This window comes from Artemia sp. Qi Xiang Cuo, chromosome 13, assembly GCF_049724085.1.
Source record: "Artemia sp. Qi Xiang Cuo chromosome 13, ASM4972408v1, whole genome shotgun sequence".
In the NCBI taxonomy this organism is placed as follows: Eukaryota; Metazoa; Arthropoda; class Branchiopoda; order Anostraca; family Artemiidae; genus Artemia; species Artemia sp. Qi Xiang Cuo.
The window spans coordinates 35,554,450-35,572,139 of NC_142806.1; the positions used below are offsets into that span (position 1 = coordinate 35,554,450).

The 17,690-nt window shown below is 34.9% G+C and overlaps 1 protein-coding gene across 1 annotated transcript in view; it reads left to right on the forward strand.

The window, feature by feature from the left end:
* The window catches only part of LOC148945230 (uncharacterized), a 440,269-nt gene that overhangs the window by 407,838 nt on the left and 14,741 nt on the right, over nucleotides 1-17,690 (forward strand). The window contains exon 20 of the mRNA XM_089098750.1: nucleotides 10,526-10,651. Coding sequence (XP_088954876.1) covers nucleotides 10,526-10,651 — 126 coding nt within the window. The remainder of the gene's footprint in view (nucleotides 1-10,525; nucleotides 10,652-17,690) is intronic.

Here is a 17,690-nt window from a genome sequence, read left to right on the forward strand (position 1 = left end):
GAAATACCGTTCTTTATTATAAATAAAAAAAAGTTTTTTCTTTTACAAAGCAGTAATTTTAATCAGTTTTGTGTGTCTTGCTGGTCTAAATGCTGGATGAACTTGAAAAATGTTTCCCTGCAACGTATTTTGGTCACTAGATTCGAGGTATTTTTTGGTTTTGTTTTAAATGATTTCGATATGTATACTATAATCTTGGTATTTAAAGTTCACTGACGACAAAGATCAGATGGTTGATTGTTTACTTTTCCTATCTGAAAAGCGGAAACTACTGTTCAACAAGCTCATTTCTTTGAAAGACTAAATTTCCATTTTGACCCATTCAACACTTGTTTTAAAGATAGCGATTTTCACTAAATGCAATGATAAAAACCAATCATACTATATCATATGCATGATTTGATAACTGTGATTCATATTGATTTTGTCCAAAAACCAAATTAATTACCTTCCTACTCAATGGATGTCTTTTGGGAGGGGATCTTAAGACGAATTTGAGCTTTTTGACCTTTCAAGATTTTGGATTATAAGAATTTAGCAAGAGTCTGCCCTGCTGGCTTTTTTTTTCTAGACATTCACTTTGAGGGCTTTTTATATCATTTCTCTCCTCTCGCTTCCCTTGCGACGGTTAGTAGTTTGGGCCTTTGGCACTTGCAGGATATAAGAATCACGTCGTTCCAAGAAGAGTTTTCCATTTTAATGTTTTTGGGGGAGGGAGCTTTTATACTCTATAGCCATTAATAATTACAAGAGTGTTATGTTCGATTCACTTGAGATTTGTTAAGGCTCATTTGGATAGATATTTGCAATTTAAGATATTTAAATTGAGGATTTGAAGATGCAATTAAACTGAAAAAAAAAGTTTTTACTTTTATAACTTTAATAAATCAAATAATATTAACATTTTGACTACTTAATATCAGTATATGTATATTAAACTGACAATGCACATTCATTGGTATTTTTTTCAGTAAAGTGCAAATTATGTTCTGGCCTTGGGAAGGCATAGGGGTTTTGAGCCCAACTTATGTTAATTTCTGCTCGTTTTGAGTTTGACTCGGTTATTTATTGTAATTTCTGTTCGTTTTGGTTTTCATTTGCTGATTTGTGGTAGTTTCACGTTTTGTAGATTATTTCATTTTATTTTTGCTCATTTTTTGTTTAATGGAGTTCTTTACTTTTCTTTGAAAAACTTATTTTGTGGAAAGGTTTTTTTTAAATTAATTTCTGTTCGTTTTATATTGACATAGTCTTTTCATTGAAAAAGAAAATACTACTTTAAGTCTTTTCGTTTTTTTAAGACTTTATAGTTTGGCCTGCTATTTGTATGCTGGAGAAAAATTTTCAGCCATTTTTAACAACATACACCCTTTTAAAAATCTGGACACAAATAGTAGTGTTTAATTTAGTTTCATACCTCCTCTAGCTGACCTGAAATGGAAAATTTTATACCATTCGTAAAAAAATCCGTTTACTTACTTTGATAGCTTGGATACACTTACGCTTTTTTGATTTGGTTAAATTTTAAGAGCAGAAGTAGCCCCGAAAGTTTGAACATACTACCCTCAGTCGTTCTTGGGATACTGCTGAGATGCCTTATTGGGAATTAGCATTAACACAGTGCATTTTAATTTAAACTTAAGGCAACATTTAGTTTTTAAACATAATTGGTAAATGGAAGGGTAGGCGTGGGAGGGGGTTTTAGTTGCCCTCCAATTACTTTCAGCTATTAAAAAAGGCATCAACCCTTTCTATTTTCAATCGAATGAGCCCTTTTCGAAGTTCCTAGTTCCTTCGAAGTTCCTAGTTCCGAAGTTCCTTCGATACGAAGTGCCCTGATCTAAACAACAACAACAAAAAATAATACATTATACCCACATCGATCTTTTATATAAAAATGACAAACCTTCCAATCACTTTCAACTATTAAAAAAGGCACTAGTCCTTTCAATTTCCATTCGGATGAGCCCTTTTGAAGTATGTACGACAATACTTTCAACAAAAACCCTATATGCTCCCAGAACGTAAATTACAATCCTTTCCCCGTGGGATGGGGAAGGGGGGGTTGTCATCCTCAAAGACCTAATTTCCATAACTTTCTACAACGTTGAAAAAAATGGCTATCTGAAAATTTTGATGGGATGTGTTCGGAGGAATATTGGGCGTGAGAGGGGGGGATAGTTGCCCTTAAACCACTTTCGACTATTAAAAAGGGCACTAGCCCTTTGAATTTCCAATAGAATGAGCCCTTTTTCAAGTTTCTCAAGAGGGGTGTTAGTCGCTCTCCAATCACTTTCAACTATTAAAAATGGCACCAGCCCTTTCAATTTACAATATAATGAGCCCTTTATAATGAGCCCATTGTGCCAACATCGTTCTTTACTTAGGCAGCGCGGATGCGCTGCCCATGAAAATGTAAAGCCTTCCAATCACTTTCGACTATTAAAAAGGGCACTAGGCCTTTCGATTTCCAATCGAATAAGCCTTTTTTGAAACGAAAACGCTTTCTATAAACACCTTACATGCACCCAGGGTATAAATTACACCCCTTACCCTAAGGGCTGTTAAGAAGGTTGTCGTCCTCTAAGACGTAATTTCCAGAACTTTCAACTACGTTAAACAAAATGGCTCTCAAAATTTTGATTGGATGTTTTTGGGGAAATGGTGGGCGTGAGAGGGGCGTCAGTTGCTCTCCAATCACTTTCAACTATTAAAAATGGCACCAGCCCTTTCAATTTCCAATAAAATGAGCCCCTTTGAAGTTTCTACGACAACACTTTCAATAAAAACTTTATATGCCCCCAGGGAATAACTTACAACCCTTGCATTGAGGGCTGGGGGGGGGGTTCATTCTCAAAGACCTAATTTCCATAACTTTCTACTACGTTGAACAAAATGGTTATCTGAACATTTTGATTGGATATGTTTTTGGATGAATGTTGGGCGTGAGAGGGGGGTTAGTTACCCTCCAATCACTTTCGACTATTAACAAGAGCACTAGCCCTCTCAGTTTCCAATTTAATGAGCTCCTTTTGAAGTTTTACGACAACTCTATCTATAAAAACCTTATATGCCCCCAGGACATAACTTACAACCTTTGTGGCTCTGGGGGGGGGGGGTTGTCATCCTTAAATACATAATTTCCAAAACTTTCAACTACGTTAACCAAAATGGCTATCTCTAAAGTTTGATTGAATGTTTTTGGGGAAATTGTGGGCGTGAGATAATTACTCTCAACTCACTTTCGACTATTAAAAGGGGAACTTCAATTTCCAATCAAATGAGCCCTTTTTGAAATTTCTACAACAAATTTTTATATAAGCCTTATATTAAGCCTTAACTTACAACCCTTGCACTGAGGGCTCTGAAGGGGCTTATCATCCTAAAAGACCTAATTTCCGGAACTTTCAACAACGTTGAACAAAATGGATACCTCAAAATTTTTATTGGATATTTGGGAAAATGATAGGCGTGAGAGGGGCGTTTGTCGCTGTCCAATCGCTTTCATTTATTAAAAAAGGCACTAGCCCTTTCAATTTCCAATTGAATTAGCCCTTTTGAAGTTTCTACGACTACGCTTTCAATAATAACCTTATATGCCCCCAGGGCTTAACTTGCAGTCCTTGCCCTGAGGGCTGTGGGGGAGGGGTTGTCATCCTTAAAGACCTAATTGCTAAAAATTTCAACTACGTTGAATAAAATGGCTATCTAAAAATATTGATTTGATGTGTTTGGGGAAAAGGTGGGCGGGAGAGGGGGGCTAGTTGCCCTGAAATCACTTTTGACTATTAAAAAGGGCACTAGGCCTTTGAATTTCCAATCGAATGAGCCCTTTTTCAAGTTTCTACGACAAAGATTTCAATAAAAACATTGTATGCCACCAGGGCATAACTTATAACCCTTGTCCTGAAGACTGTGGGGGGAGTGTCCTGCTCAAAGACACAATTTTCTGAACTTTAAACTGCGTGGAGCAAACTGGCTATCTCAAAATTTTGATTGAATATGTCTGGGGAAATGGTGGGCGTGGAAGGGGTGTTAGTTGCCTTTCAATGACTTTCGACTATTAAAAAGGGCACTAGCGATTTCAATTTCCAATCGAATGAGGCCTTTTTAAAGTTTCTACGACAACGCTTTCTATAAAAACCTTATATGCCCCCAGAGCATAACTTACAACCCTTGTCCTGAGGGCTGTGGGGGAGTGTCCTCCTCAAAAACGTAATTTGTATCTGGAATCAACTACTCTGAACAAAATGGCTATCTAAAATTTTGATTGGATGTGTTTGGGGAAAAGGTGGGCGTGAGAGGGGGGTTAGTTGCCATCAACTTACTTTTGACGTTTAAAAAGGACACTAGACCTTTGAATTTCCAATCGAATGAGCCCTTTTCAAGTTTATACGACAAAGATTTCAATAAAAACTTATATGCCCCCAGGGCATAACTTATAACCCTTGCCCTGAAGGCTGTGGGGGAGAGTCCTGCTCAAAGGTATAACTCCCAGAATGTTCAACTGAGTTGAACAAAATGGCTATCTCAAAATTTTGATTGGATGTGTTTGGGGAAATGGAGGGCGTGGAAGGGGTGTTAGTTGCATTCCAATCACTTTCGACTATTAAAAAGGGCACTAGCGATTTCAAGTTTCTACGACAACACGTTCTATAAAAACTTTTTATGCCCCCAGGGCATAACTTACAACCCTTTCCCTGAGGGCTGTGGGGGGAGGGGGGTTTTCATCCTCAAAGACCTAATATCTAGAAATTAAAACTACGTTGAATAAAAGGAAAAAAATAATAAATAATACATTGTGCCAACATCGTCCTGATATGCCCCCAGGGCATAACTTAAAACCCTTGCCCTGAAGGTTGTGGGGGAGTGTCCTCCTCAAAACATATTTTTAATATGGAAATCAACTACGCTGAACAAAATGGCTGTCTCAAAATTTTGATTGGATGCGTTTGGGGGAATAATGGGCGTGGGGGGGAGTTAATTGCCCTCTTATCACTTTCGACTGTTAAAAAGCGCACTAGCCACTCCAATTTCCAATCGAATGAGTCCTTTTCGAAGTTTCTACGACAACTTCTTCGATACGAAGTGCCCTGGTACGGAAAAAAAAATATAGTACATTGTGCCAGCATCGTTCTTTACTTTAGGCAGCGCGATTGCGCTGCTTATGATGGAGCCTATAAAGAGTGAACTACGAACAGCAATCCCAGTGGTTGTGCTTACCTAACGAATAGTCAGTAGTAAGAATAATTGGTCTAAATAACTTATCTAAAAATAATCTAAGTCGATCTGGATCTAAATTGATTGTTTTAAAAGAAAAAAGGCAAACAGTTGATATTTTGCTTATAAATAAAAAATAAAAAATAAAACCGTAGCAAAAAAAAAAAAAAACGATAATCACAGCCAGTGAAAAAAAGAGGAACACTATGTAAATATTTTAGTTGAGATCTCCGCTCAACCGTCCTCAGTAGAGAATTAGTAAATGAAAAATATATATATGATTACACTGGGCAATATAAAGCGACAAACCTTAAACACAAAAACTATGAAAAAGAGGCCCTTTTCAAGCAAAGGTGAAAAGGCAAAAAAAACTATGTTAAATGGCTTTTCATACTTTCAAATGGATCCTTTATCCTTTTTTAATTACTTACCAGGTATGGTACTATCAGATATAATATTAGTTCCCAACATATGATTCTGTAAAAAAAGAAAAAGAAAAAATAAAACATCGGACTTAATGGGGCTTAAATAAGTGGCATAATAATGGGGCTTAATAAATGAGGCTTAGATAAGGTTCTCCAGTATCTCTATTAAGGTTGACTTTTTGTGGATTAACTTAAAAAAAATTTCTACAAAATGAGTTTTTCAAAGAAAAGTAAAGAGCTCCATTAAGCTAAGAATGAGCAAAAATAAATTCAAATAATCTTCCAAGTGTAAAAATACCACAAATCACTATCAATAACAAAAAGAAATTACAATAAATAACCGAGTCAAACTCAAAATGAGCTAATATTAATATGAGTAGGGCTGATAAGCCCCCATGCCTTCTCAAGACCAGAACACAATTTGCGCTTTACTGAAAAAAAGAATAAAAAACAAATGACTGTGGATTGTCAGTTAAATTGACATCTGACACATGTCAGTCCACATGCTCATATAAATGTTTTATATGAGCATGTGTAATATAAATGTTTTTACTTTTATAACTTTAATAAATAAAATAATATTAGCATTTTGATTACTAAATATCAGTATATACATATTAAACTGACAATGCACATTCATTTGTGGTTTTTTTTTTTCAGTAAAGTGCAAATTATGTTCTGGCCTTGGGAAGGCATAAGGGTTTTGAGCCCAACTTAAGTTAATTTCTGCTCCTTTTGAGTTTGGCTCGGTTATTTATTGTAGTTTCTGTTCATTTGGGTTTCATTTGTTTATCGATGCTCATTTGTGGTAGTTTCACGGTTGGTAGATTATTTGATTTGATTTTTGCTCATTTTTTGTTCAATGGAGTTCTTTACTTTTCTTTGAAAAACTTATTTTGTGGAAAAAGTTTTTTTAATTAATTTCTGCTCGTTTTATATTGAAATAGTCTTTTCAGGAAAAAAGAAAATAATACTTTTAAATCTTTTCGTTTTTTAAGAATTTACAGTTTGGCCTGCTATTTGTATTCTGGAGAAAAATTTTCAGCCATTTTTAAAAACATAAGCACTCCTAAAATTCTGGACAAAAATAGTAGTGTTTAATTTAGTGTCTTACCTCTTCTAGTGGATCTGAAATGGAAAACTTGATACCATTCGGGAAAAAATCCGTTTACTTTCTTTGATAGCTTGGATACACTTACGCTATTTTGATTTGGTTAAATTTTAAGAGCAGAAGTAGCCCCGAAAGTTTGAACATACTACCCTCAGTCGTTCTTGGGATACTGCTGAGATGCCTCATTGGGAATTAGCATTAACACAGTGGCTTTTGATTTAAACTTAAGGCAACATTTAGTTTTTAAACATAATGGGCAAATGGGAAGGTAGGCATGGGAGGGGTATTAGTTGCCCTCCAAGGCTCCAATCACTTTCGACTATCAAAAGCGGCATCAGCCCTTTCTATTTTCAATCGAATGAGCCCTTTTCGAAGTTCCTACGAAAACTCCTTCGATACGAAGTGCCCTGGTCTAAACAACATGAAAAAATAATACATTATACCCACATCGATCTTTCCTATAAATATGTCAAGCCTGCCAATCACTTTCGACTATTAAAAAGGGCACTAGGCCTTTTGATTTCCAATCCAATGAGCCCTTTTTGAGTTTCTACGACAACGCTTTCTATAAACACCTTATATGCCCCCAGGGTATTAATTACAACCCTAACCCTAATGGCAGTTAGGGTGGTTGTCATTCTCTAAGACCTAATTTCCAGAACTTTCAACTAAGTTAAACAAAATGGCTATCTCAAATTTTGATTGGATGTGTTCGGAGAAATAGTGGGCGTGAGAGGGGCGTTAGACGCTCTCCAATCACTTTCCAAAATTAAAAAAGGCACTAGCCTTTTCCAATTTCCAATCAAATGAGCCCTTTTGAAGTTTCTGCGACAACACTTTCAATAAAAACCTTATATGCCCCCAGGGCATAACTTACAACCCTTGCTCTGAGCGGGGGGGGGTGTCATCCTCAAAGACCTAATTTCCAGAACTTTCTACTACGTTGAACAAAATGACTATCTGAAAATTTTGATTAGAAGTGTTAGGAGGAGTGGTGGGCGTGAGAGGGGGGTTAGTTACTCTTCAATCACTTTCGACTATTAAAAAGGGCACTAGCCCTCTCAATTTCCAATTGAATGAGCCCCTTTTGAAGTTTTTACGACAACTCTATCTATAAAAACCTTAAATGCCCCCAGGGCATAGCTTAAAACCTTTGCCCTGGGGGTTCTGGGGGGTTTGTCATCCTTAAATACATAATTTCCAGAACTTTAAACTACGTTGAACTAAAGGCGATTTCTAAACTTTGATTGAATGTTTTTGGGGAAATGTTTGGTGTGAAAGCGCGATTACCTACTCCTCACTCATTTTCGACTATTAACAAGAGCGATTTCGATTACCAATAAAATAAGCCCATTCTGAAATCTCTACAATAACTTGTTGTGTAAACCTTATATGCCCCCAGGGCATAGCTAACAACCCTTTTACTGAGGGCTCTGAGGGGGTTATCATCCTAAAAGACCTAATTTCTAGAACTTTCAACTACTTCGAACAAAATGGATATCTCAAAATTTTGAATGGATGTGTTTGGGAAAATGGTGGTTCTGAGAGGGGGGCTAGTTGCCCTTCAATCACTTTCTACTATTAAAAAGGGCACTAGCCCTTTCAATTTCCAATTGAATGACCCCTTTTTGAAGTTTTTACAACATAACTTTCTATAAAAACCTTATATACCCCCAGGGTATAACTTACAACCCTTGCCCTTAAGGCTGTGGGGGGGGGGTTGTCATCCTTAAAGACCTAATTTCCAAAACTTTCAGCTACGTTGAATAAGATGGCTATCTAAAATTTTTGATTCTATGTGTTTGGGGAAAGGGTGGGTGTGAGAGGGGGGTTAGTTGACGTCCAATCACATTCGACTATGCAAAAGGGCACTAGCCCTTTGAATTTCCAATCGAATGAGCCTTTTTTTGAAGTTTCTACGACAACGCTTTCTATAAAAATCTGATATGCCCCAAGGGCATAACTTACAACCCTTGCCCTGAGAGCTTTGTTGGAGTGCCCCCTCAAAAACATAATTTCTATCTGGAAATCAACTACGCTGAACAAAATGGCTATCTCAAAATTTTGATTGGATGTGTTTCGGGAAATGGTGGGCGTGGAAGGGGTGTTAGTTGCCTTCCAATCCCTGGAAGGGGTGTTAGTTGCCTCCCAAGTGCCCTGGTCTAAAGGAAAAAAATAATAAATAATATTTTGTGCCTACATCGTTCTTATATACCCCCAGGGCATAACCTAAAACCCTTGCCCTGAGGGTTGGGGGGGGAGTGACCTCCTCAAAAACATATTTTCTATCTGTAAATCAACTACGCTGAACAAAATTACTATCTCAAAATTTTGATTGGATGTGTTTCGGGAAATATTGGGCGTCGAAGGGGGTTAGTTGTCTTCCAATCACTTTCGACTATTAAAAAGGGCACAAGCTACTCCAATTTCCAATTGAATGAGCCCTTTTCAAAGTTTCTACGACAACTTGTTCGATACGATGTGCCCTGGTCTAAAGGAAAAAAAATTAATAAATAATACATTGTGCCAACCTTGTTCTTATATGCCCCCAGGGCATAACTTAAAACTCTTGCCCTGTGGGTTGTGGGGGAGTGTCCTCCTCAAAAACATATTTTCTATCTTGAAATCAACTACGCTGAACATAATTGATGTCTCAAAATTTTGTCACCCGGAAACATATAATTTCCCGACTTTTTAACTACTCTGAACAAAATGGCTAGCTCAAAATGTTGATTGGATGTGTTCGGGGAAATGGTGAGCATGTGAGGAGGGTTAGTTGCCCTCCAATCACTTTCAAATATTAAAAGGGGCACTAGCCCCTTAAATTCCCAATCAAATGAGCCTTTTTCGAAAATCTACGACAACAAATGGCCATCTCAAAATTTCTACCTGTTGCATTTCAGAAAAATACGAGTGTTTGTGTGTGTGTGGGGGGGGGGGCATCCACCCTCCGATCCCTCTGAATCTCAAAAAGGGCACTAGAATTTCTGATTACCAATCCAATGAGACCCCTTCGAAGTTTTTATGATCACCCTTTCTATATAAACCTTTTATGCCCCAGGGCATAGCGTACAACTCTTGCCCTGAGGGCTGTGGGGGGGCCATTCTCAAAGACATCATTTCCAGACTTGTCAACTACGTTGAACAAAATGGCTATCTCAAAACTTTGATTGAATGTATTTGGGGAAATGGTGGGCGTGGGAGGGGTGTTAGTTACCCTCGAATCACTTTTGACTACTAAAAAGGGCACTAGCCCTTTCAATTTCCGATCGAATGATCTATTTTTGAAGTTTCGATACGAAGTGCCCTGCTCTAAAAAAAAAAAAAAATAATAATAACACATTGTGCCCACATCGCTGTTACTTAGGCAGAGATATTGTGCTACCTATGATATGCTTTTTGATTTCAACTAGGGTCAAACTGTTGAGACTCTGGCTTCCGAATTCATAAAAAACTTAATTCTCACAAAGTCCTTTCTACACGATGATTTTGTCATAATATCTTAGGTGAGCACTTCAAAATTTAAATAGAAGAGCTTTTCAAAATTTGGTTTAACTTTTCAAAATGTTTTATTAGTTTTTTTGTTACTAATCTAGGGAAAATTGATCATTTATCAACCCTTCCCCTGTCTAAACATGCGCATCTATAATTTATTACCTTCCCCTTTGCTCGTTACCCTGCAATTCCAATTTCAATAAATATAAGATTACTTCCAAGTTCCCGGTTGGTACACCCTGTAGTATTTTCTTTTTATATATCACTTTTCCAGGCGAAACCATAATCGTGATACGAAAAATTGACAATAATTGGTTTGAAGGAAGAATTGGACAACGAAAGGGCATATTTCCTGTAGCTTACGTCGAACCATTTAATGAGCCTGAAGAGCTTAGACTTGGTAAATGCTTTGAAACTTGTATTACTTATGTGCTTTTTTTATATAGAAATGAATCATTGGGATAATTTTTATCCCAAATAAGATGCACTACTTCTTTTGGAGGGCTTTGGGCCTTCCTTAACATTAAAAAATATGAAATGTATTAAAATATCGAATTAGGTATCAAATACCAGATATACTGTGCAAAATCGTGTCTTGGCTACAGATCATAATACGAAGATTTGGAATTTTTTGAGCACTCGTCTTTATTCTTCAAATAGTATATTTAATTAAGCTCCAAGCTCTTGAATGGGTAATTACTTGTTCTTGTACTTGTTGGAGGATCAAGCTTTAGAGCTCTTTGGGAAGCCCTCCAGATAGCAGCAGACCTATTTTAATTTTCTCTCCTATCTTCAGTGAGAGCCAGTGTAAGTGACCTTGAAGTCAAGAGCCAGATCTCGCGCTAACTGTCTACTTTCTTCTTTTAATGTGGAAGTGGCTGATATTTCAGGTATTTTACAAATATGTTGTTGGCAGAACCTCACGGCATGTGCTGAACTAATTGATCCATCTTGATTTAATAATCTCTGAGATCGGAAGTAGGTTTTTTTTTTCTTTTTCTTTCTTATCAAACAGTTCGTGGTAACGAACTGTAAGTAAGGAGCGACCCAGCTCAATGGTAACCGAAACTCTAAAATGTGGATTTTGATACAAATAGATACATCAAAAGAATCAGATTTTTATGTTAATTTCAAATATATAAATTTTATCAAGTTTAGTTTTACCCATCAAAAGTTACGCGCCTGAGAAAATTTGACTTATTTTAGAAAAAAGAGGGAAAGACCCCCTAAAAGCTATAGAACCTTAATGAAAATCACACCATCATATTCAGTGAATCAGAGAACCCTATTCCAGAGGTTTCAAGCACCTATCTACAAAAATGTGGAATTTTGCATTTCTTGCCAGAAGAAAGATCACGGATGCGTGTTTATTTATTTTCTTTTTTCGTATCGACCCAGTGGTCCTAGAATATCTTGGGAGGGCTCATTGGAACGGAAATTAAAAGTTTTAGTGCCTTTTTTAAGTGACCAAAAAATGGAGGGCAACTAGGCCCCCTCCCACGCTCATTTTTTTCCCAACGTCCCCCGATCAAAATTTTGAGATAGCCATTTTGTTCAGCATGGTCGAAATTATGATAACAATGTCTTTTAGGATGACTTAATCCCCCGACGTCCCCTGGAGGAGGGCTGAAAGTAATGAACTTTACCCAAAGTTAACATATAGTATTGGTTATTGGGAAGTATACAGACGTTTTCAGGGGGATTTTTTCTGGTAGGTGGGGGGGGGGTCGGGTGTTATATGGGAGGATCTTTCCATGAAGGAAGTTTTCATGGGGGAAGGGACATTGCTATGAAGGGGGCGCCGGATTTCCCAGCATTATTAAAGAAAAAGATCAGAAATTAAGTAAAAAACAACAAGTTTTTCAACTGATTTCAACTGATCAACTGATTGATTAAGGGGTAATTTTTAAAGAATTGGAAAAAAAATCTGAACTTTAGCTTAAAGAGCAAGGTATTGACTAGGGGGCGAACCCCCTAATATACGTATTAAAAATCTATGAATATAGAAGTTCGTTACGTAAGTTAATTCGTAAGTTGCGTATATTTATTACTAATAAAAACGTTCGTAAATAAAATTAAACAAGTTTCGAGAAAGCCACTTAACCAAATAAAAGTAAAATTAATATGCAAATTTTGTTTTAATTATTCATGTACGATGAGCCAAAATCAAAACCTGCATTAATTCGTATGACTCTTTTCTTTACCTTACCTTTTCTGACTCTTTACGGTAATGTCCGTGTGGGTTCAAGACTGTGGGTTCAAGTAATGTTGGTGATTTTTCGTAACGAATGTCCATTATTGTTCCTTACGCACATCAACAGTGACACATGCAACTTCTGTTTTCTCTATAACAGAGGCCATTTGACAATGTTTTTCTTTTTTTTTCAATGTATTTCACATATTCAATAATATATTATCTCTCGTGTGAAACTGACTGGCCATCTAGAAAACTGCAAAAGCTAGTGTAAAGCTTATTTTTGACAGCAGACAATATACTCATAAACCCTGTTTCTTGCCGTTTATGAGCGTAGTCTAAAGATTTTTACTCCGATGAGAAAACAAAAATGTGAAAGAATCTCGAAAAAATGAGGTAAAATCGGAATTTTTTTTTGTATTTTTGTAGATATGGGCTTGAATTCTTTTGTTGTTGGTACGGTATTCTTAGGGAGTTCTCATGTCTTTTAGTGACGTTAATTGGGAGGAGGAGAATGTGCCCCAGATTTTTGGTCTTCCCCCTCCACTAGATTTTGAAAAATAACTTTTTTGACATTTTCATTTAAAATGCCTTTTTGCTATGTTCCTTGAAAAAATATAAGTAGAGATGCCTCAGGAGGTCCCATCCCTCACCCCTGCTGCCACCTACAACTTTTTTACATAGTTTATGTCTAACGGGGACAGAGTCAATGACCTCTTTCTCCAAGGGTGTTGTTGTTTTTTGACCAAGTGCCCGCTAGGGGAGAATGTTATGATCCTGGAATAGGAAACAGTATTTGTTGTTTCTAAGGGGAATTATCGATTCACGAAAGGGGAATTAATTTGTTGTTTCTAAAGAGAATTGTTTCCGAGCGAATGTCTATTAATATCTTTGGAGTTCTTTCAAGAGAATTGTTTCCGGGTGAATGTTTTGATCTTAGCGATGAATTGTTTTAGCGCGGGAATCAGGTTTCTTGATAATTTGAAATGTGACAGCACAGGGATGCCAAAAACAAAAGGAACTCGCTGAAATTACGTTTAGGGGTTATTTGGGCGAAACCGTTTTAGACATTTTAGGGAATTATTTCGGCGAAACAGTTAGAGACATTTTAAAAGATGATTTTTGAAGAGATTTTAGAAGAGGATTTAAGGGTGAAACTCTGTGGTCGTTATAATACACAAGTTCCATTTGAACACTGTCGTGAGGTCCCCTACCCCAACCCCAAAGGGTTCCGATCCCCCTACCCCAACCCCGAAGGAAGCCCCCGGTCCCCAAAGGTTCTCCGGGCTCCCAAAGGGCCCCCGGCGCCCCAAAGGCCCCTGAGCCCCCATTTTTTAATACTTTTTAAGGCTTTATTATATCTTTTCAGAACAAGTTATTTTCTTAATGTCCATCCTAAATCCATTTTACAAGTTGAAGTACCCATCCTTTTCACCCACAACTTTACTATACTGCTTTTTGAATGCTCCAACACCAAGCAATACTTTTCAAAGACATTTCAGAACAAGTTCCTTTCTTAATGTCCCTCCTAAACCCATTTTACAAATTGAAGTACCCATCCTTTACACCCACAACTTTACTTTACAGCTTTTTGAATGCTCCAACACAAAGCAATACTTGTCAAAGGGGATTTCGGAACAAGTTCTTTTCTTAATGTCCATCCAAAAACCATTTTACAAGTTGAAGTACCTACCCTTTTCACCCAAAACTTTACTTTACAGCTTTTTGAATGTTTAACACCAATCAATACTTTTCAAAAGGCATTTCAGAACAAGTTCTTTTCTTGATGACCGTCCTAAACCCATTTCACAAATTGAAGTACCCATCCTTTTCACCCACAATTTAGTTATAGGTAAGAGTTTGAAGTTTTAACTTAGAGACTTAGCTTAGAGTTTTTGTTTGCTTTAGTTTCAGTTAAAAGTTTAGAGTTTTTTTGCTTAGAGTCTTAGCTTAGAGTTTTTATTGGAGTTCTAGTTTAGTTATGTTGAAATTAAGATCTTAGAGTTTTTAGCATAGAGTCTTAGCTTAGAGTTTTATTCAGAGTTATAGATTATTTTATTTACAGTTAAGAATTTATACTTCTATATTAGATTTATAGCTTATAGTTTCAATTAAAGTTTTATTTTGGTTATGTTTTAGTTAAGATTTTAGAGTTTTAGCTTAGAGTCTTAGCATAGAGTTTTTGTTAAAGTTCTAGTTTAGTTTAGTTTTAATTAAGATTTTAGAGTTTTACGTCTTAGTCTTATCTTTTGGTTCTAGCTTGGGTTGAAATTTAGTTTAGTTGCGGTTAAAGAATTTAGAGTCTTGTCTTATAGTAATAGAGTAGACCTTTTCTAGGATTTTTAGTTTGGTTATGTTTCATATAAGAGTTTCGAGTTTTATATTCAAGTCTTAGCTTAGAGTTTTTTTGTTAGAGTTCTAGTTTAGTTTAATTTTAGTTAAGAGTTTGATGTTTTACCAATGAGTTTCAGTTAGAGTTCTAGTTTAGTTTAGTTTTAGTTAAGAGTTTGGTGTTTTACCTTAGAGTCTTAGCTTAGAGTTTTAGTTAGAGTTCTAGTTTAGTTTATTTTTAGTTAATAGTTTAGAATTTTAGCTTAGAGTATTAGCTTAGACTTTTTATTAGAGTTCTATTTTATTTTATTTTTAGTTAAGAGTTAAGAATTTTTAACTTAGAGTCTTAGCTTAGAGTTTATGTTGAAATTCTAGTTTAGTTTAGTTTTAGTTAATAGTTTAGAGTTTTAGCTTAGAGTCTTAGCTTAGAGTTTTTCTTAGAGTTGAAGTTTAGTTTAGTAATAGTTAAGAGTTTACAGTTTTAGCTTAGTCTTAGCTTAGAGTTTTTTTTGTTAGAGTTCTAGTTTAGTTCAGTTATAGTTACGAGTTCGATTTTTTTACATTTTAGTTGAAGTTAGAGTTCGTTTTGTATAGTTTTATTTAAGAGTTTTGTGTTTTACCTTAGAGTATTAGCTTAGAGTTTTAGTTAGAGTTCTAGTTTAGTTTAGTTTTAGTTAAGAGTTTAGAATCTTAGCTTAGAGTCTTAGCTTAGAGTTTTTGTTAGAGTTATAGTTTATTTTAGTTTTAGTTAAGAGTTTAGAGTTTTTAGCTTAGAGTCATAGATTAGATTTTTTGTTTAATTTCTAGTTTATTTTAGTTTTATTTAATAGTATAGAGTTTTAGCTTAGAGTCTTAGCTTAGAGTTTTTGTTAGAGTTTATGTTTATTTTAGTAATAGTTAGTAGTTTATAGTTTCAGCATATAGTCTTAGCTTAGAGTTTTTGTTTAGTTTAGTTTAGTTAGTTAAGAGTTTAGAGTTTTTTAGCTTAGAGTCTTAGCTTAGAGTTTTTGTTAGAGTTCTAGTTTAGTTTAGTTTTAGTTAAGAGTTTGGTGTTTTACCTTAGAGTCATAGCTTAGATTTTTATTTAGATTTCTAGTTTAGCTTTAGTTAAGAGCTTATAATTATGGATTTGAATCTTAGCTTAGAGTTTTTGTAAGATCTCTAGTTTATTTTAATTTTGAGTTCGAGTTCAGTTTACACATAGTTATGAGTTTTTAGTTTTACATTATAGAATTAGCTTAGAGTTTTAGTTTAGTTTAGTTTTAGTTAAGAGTTTAGAGTTTTTTAGCTTAGAGTCTTAGCGTAGAGTTTTTGTTAGAGTTCTAGTTTAGTTTAGTTTTAGTTTAGTTACAGTTAAGAATTTAGAGTTTTAGCTTAGATTCATAGCTTAGAGTTTTACTTAAAGTTGTAGTTTAGTTAAGTTTTAGTTAAGAGTTTCGAGTTTTATCTTAGAGTCTCAGCTTATATCTTTTGTGAGAGTTCAAGTTTAGTTTTGTTATACTTAAAAGTTTAGAGTTTTAACTTATAGTCTTATCTTAGAATTTTAGTTAGAGTTGAAGTTTAGTTTAATTATATTTAAGAGTTTATAGTTTTTAGATTATAGTATTATATTAAAGTGTATCTTAAAGTTATAGTTCAGTAAAGTTATAGTTAAGAGTTTAGAGTTTTACCTTAGAGTCAAAGCTTAGAGTTTTAGTTATAGTTCTAGTTCAGTTTATTTTTAGTTTGGAGTTTATAGATTTAGATTAGAATCTTAGCTTATAGTTTGTTTTAAAGTTATAGTTTAGTTTAGTTGTAGTTAAGAGTTTCGAGTTTATAGCTTATAGTCTTAGCTTAGAGTTTCTTTTAGAGTTCTAGTTTAGTTTACTCGTAATTAAGAGTTTAGAGTTATAGCTTAGAGTCTTTGTTTATATTTATTGTTAGATTTCTAGTTTAGTTTAGTAAGAGTTAAGAGTTTAGAGTTTTAGCTTAGGTTCTTAGCTTAGAGTTTTTGTTTGAGTTCTAGTTTAGTTTAGCTATAGTTAAGAGTTTGATGTTTTACCTTAGAGACTTAGCTTAGAATTTTAGTTTAGTTTAGTTTTAGTTAAGAGTTTAGAGTTTTAGCTTAGAGTCTTATCTTGGAGTTTTCATTAGTGTTTTAGTTGAATGCAGTTTTAGTTAAGAGTTTGGAGTTTTTAGCTTAGAATCTTAATTTAAAGTTTTTGTTGAAGCTTTAGTTTAGTTTAGAGTTTTAGCTTTGACTTAGAATTTTAATTAGAGTTCTAGTTTACCTTAGTTTTAGTTAAGAGTTTAGAAGTTTAGCTTAGAGTCTTAGCTTAGAGTTTTTGTTAGAGTTATAGTTTAGTTTAGTTTTAGTTAAGAGTTTAGAGTTTTAGCTTAGAGTCTTAGCTTAGAGTTTTTGTTTAGTTTAGTTTTAGTTAAGAGTTTAGAGTTTTACCTTAGAGTCTTAGCTTAGAGTTTTAGTTAGAGTTCAAGTTTATTTTAGTTATAGTTAAGAATTTAGAGTTTTAGCTTAGAGTCATAGCTTAGAGTTTTAGTTAAAGTTATAGTTCAGTAAAGTTATAGTTATGAGTTTAGAGTTTTACCTTAGAGTCATAGCTTAGAGTTTTAGTTAGAGTTCTAGTTCAGTTATTTTTAGTTAGGAGTTTAGAGATTTAGCTTAGATTCTTAGCTTATAGTTTTTGTTAAAGTTCTAGTTTAGTTTAGTTGTAGTTAAGAGTCTAGAGTTTATAGCTTAGAGTCTTAGCTTAGAGTTTCTGTTAGAGTTCTAGTTTAGTTTACTTGTAGTTAAGAGTTTAGAGTTATAGCTTAGAGTCTTTGTTTATAGTTATTGTTAGATTTCTAGTTTAGTTTAGTAATAGTTAAGAGTTTAGAGTTTTTGCTTAGGTTCTTAGCTTAGAGTTTTTGTTAGTGT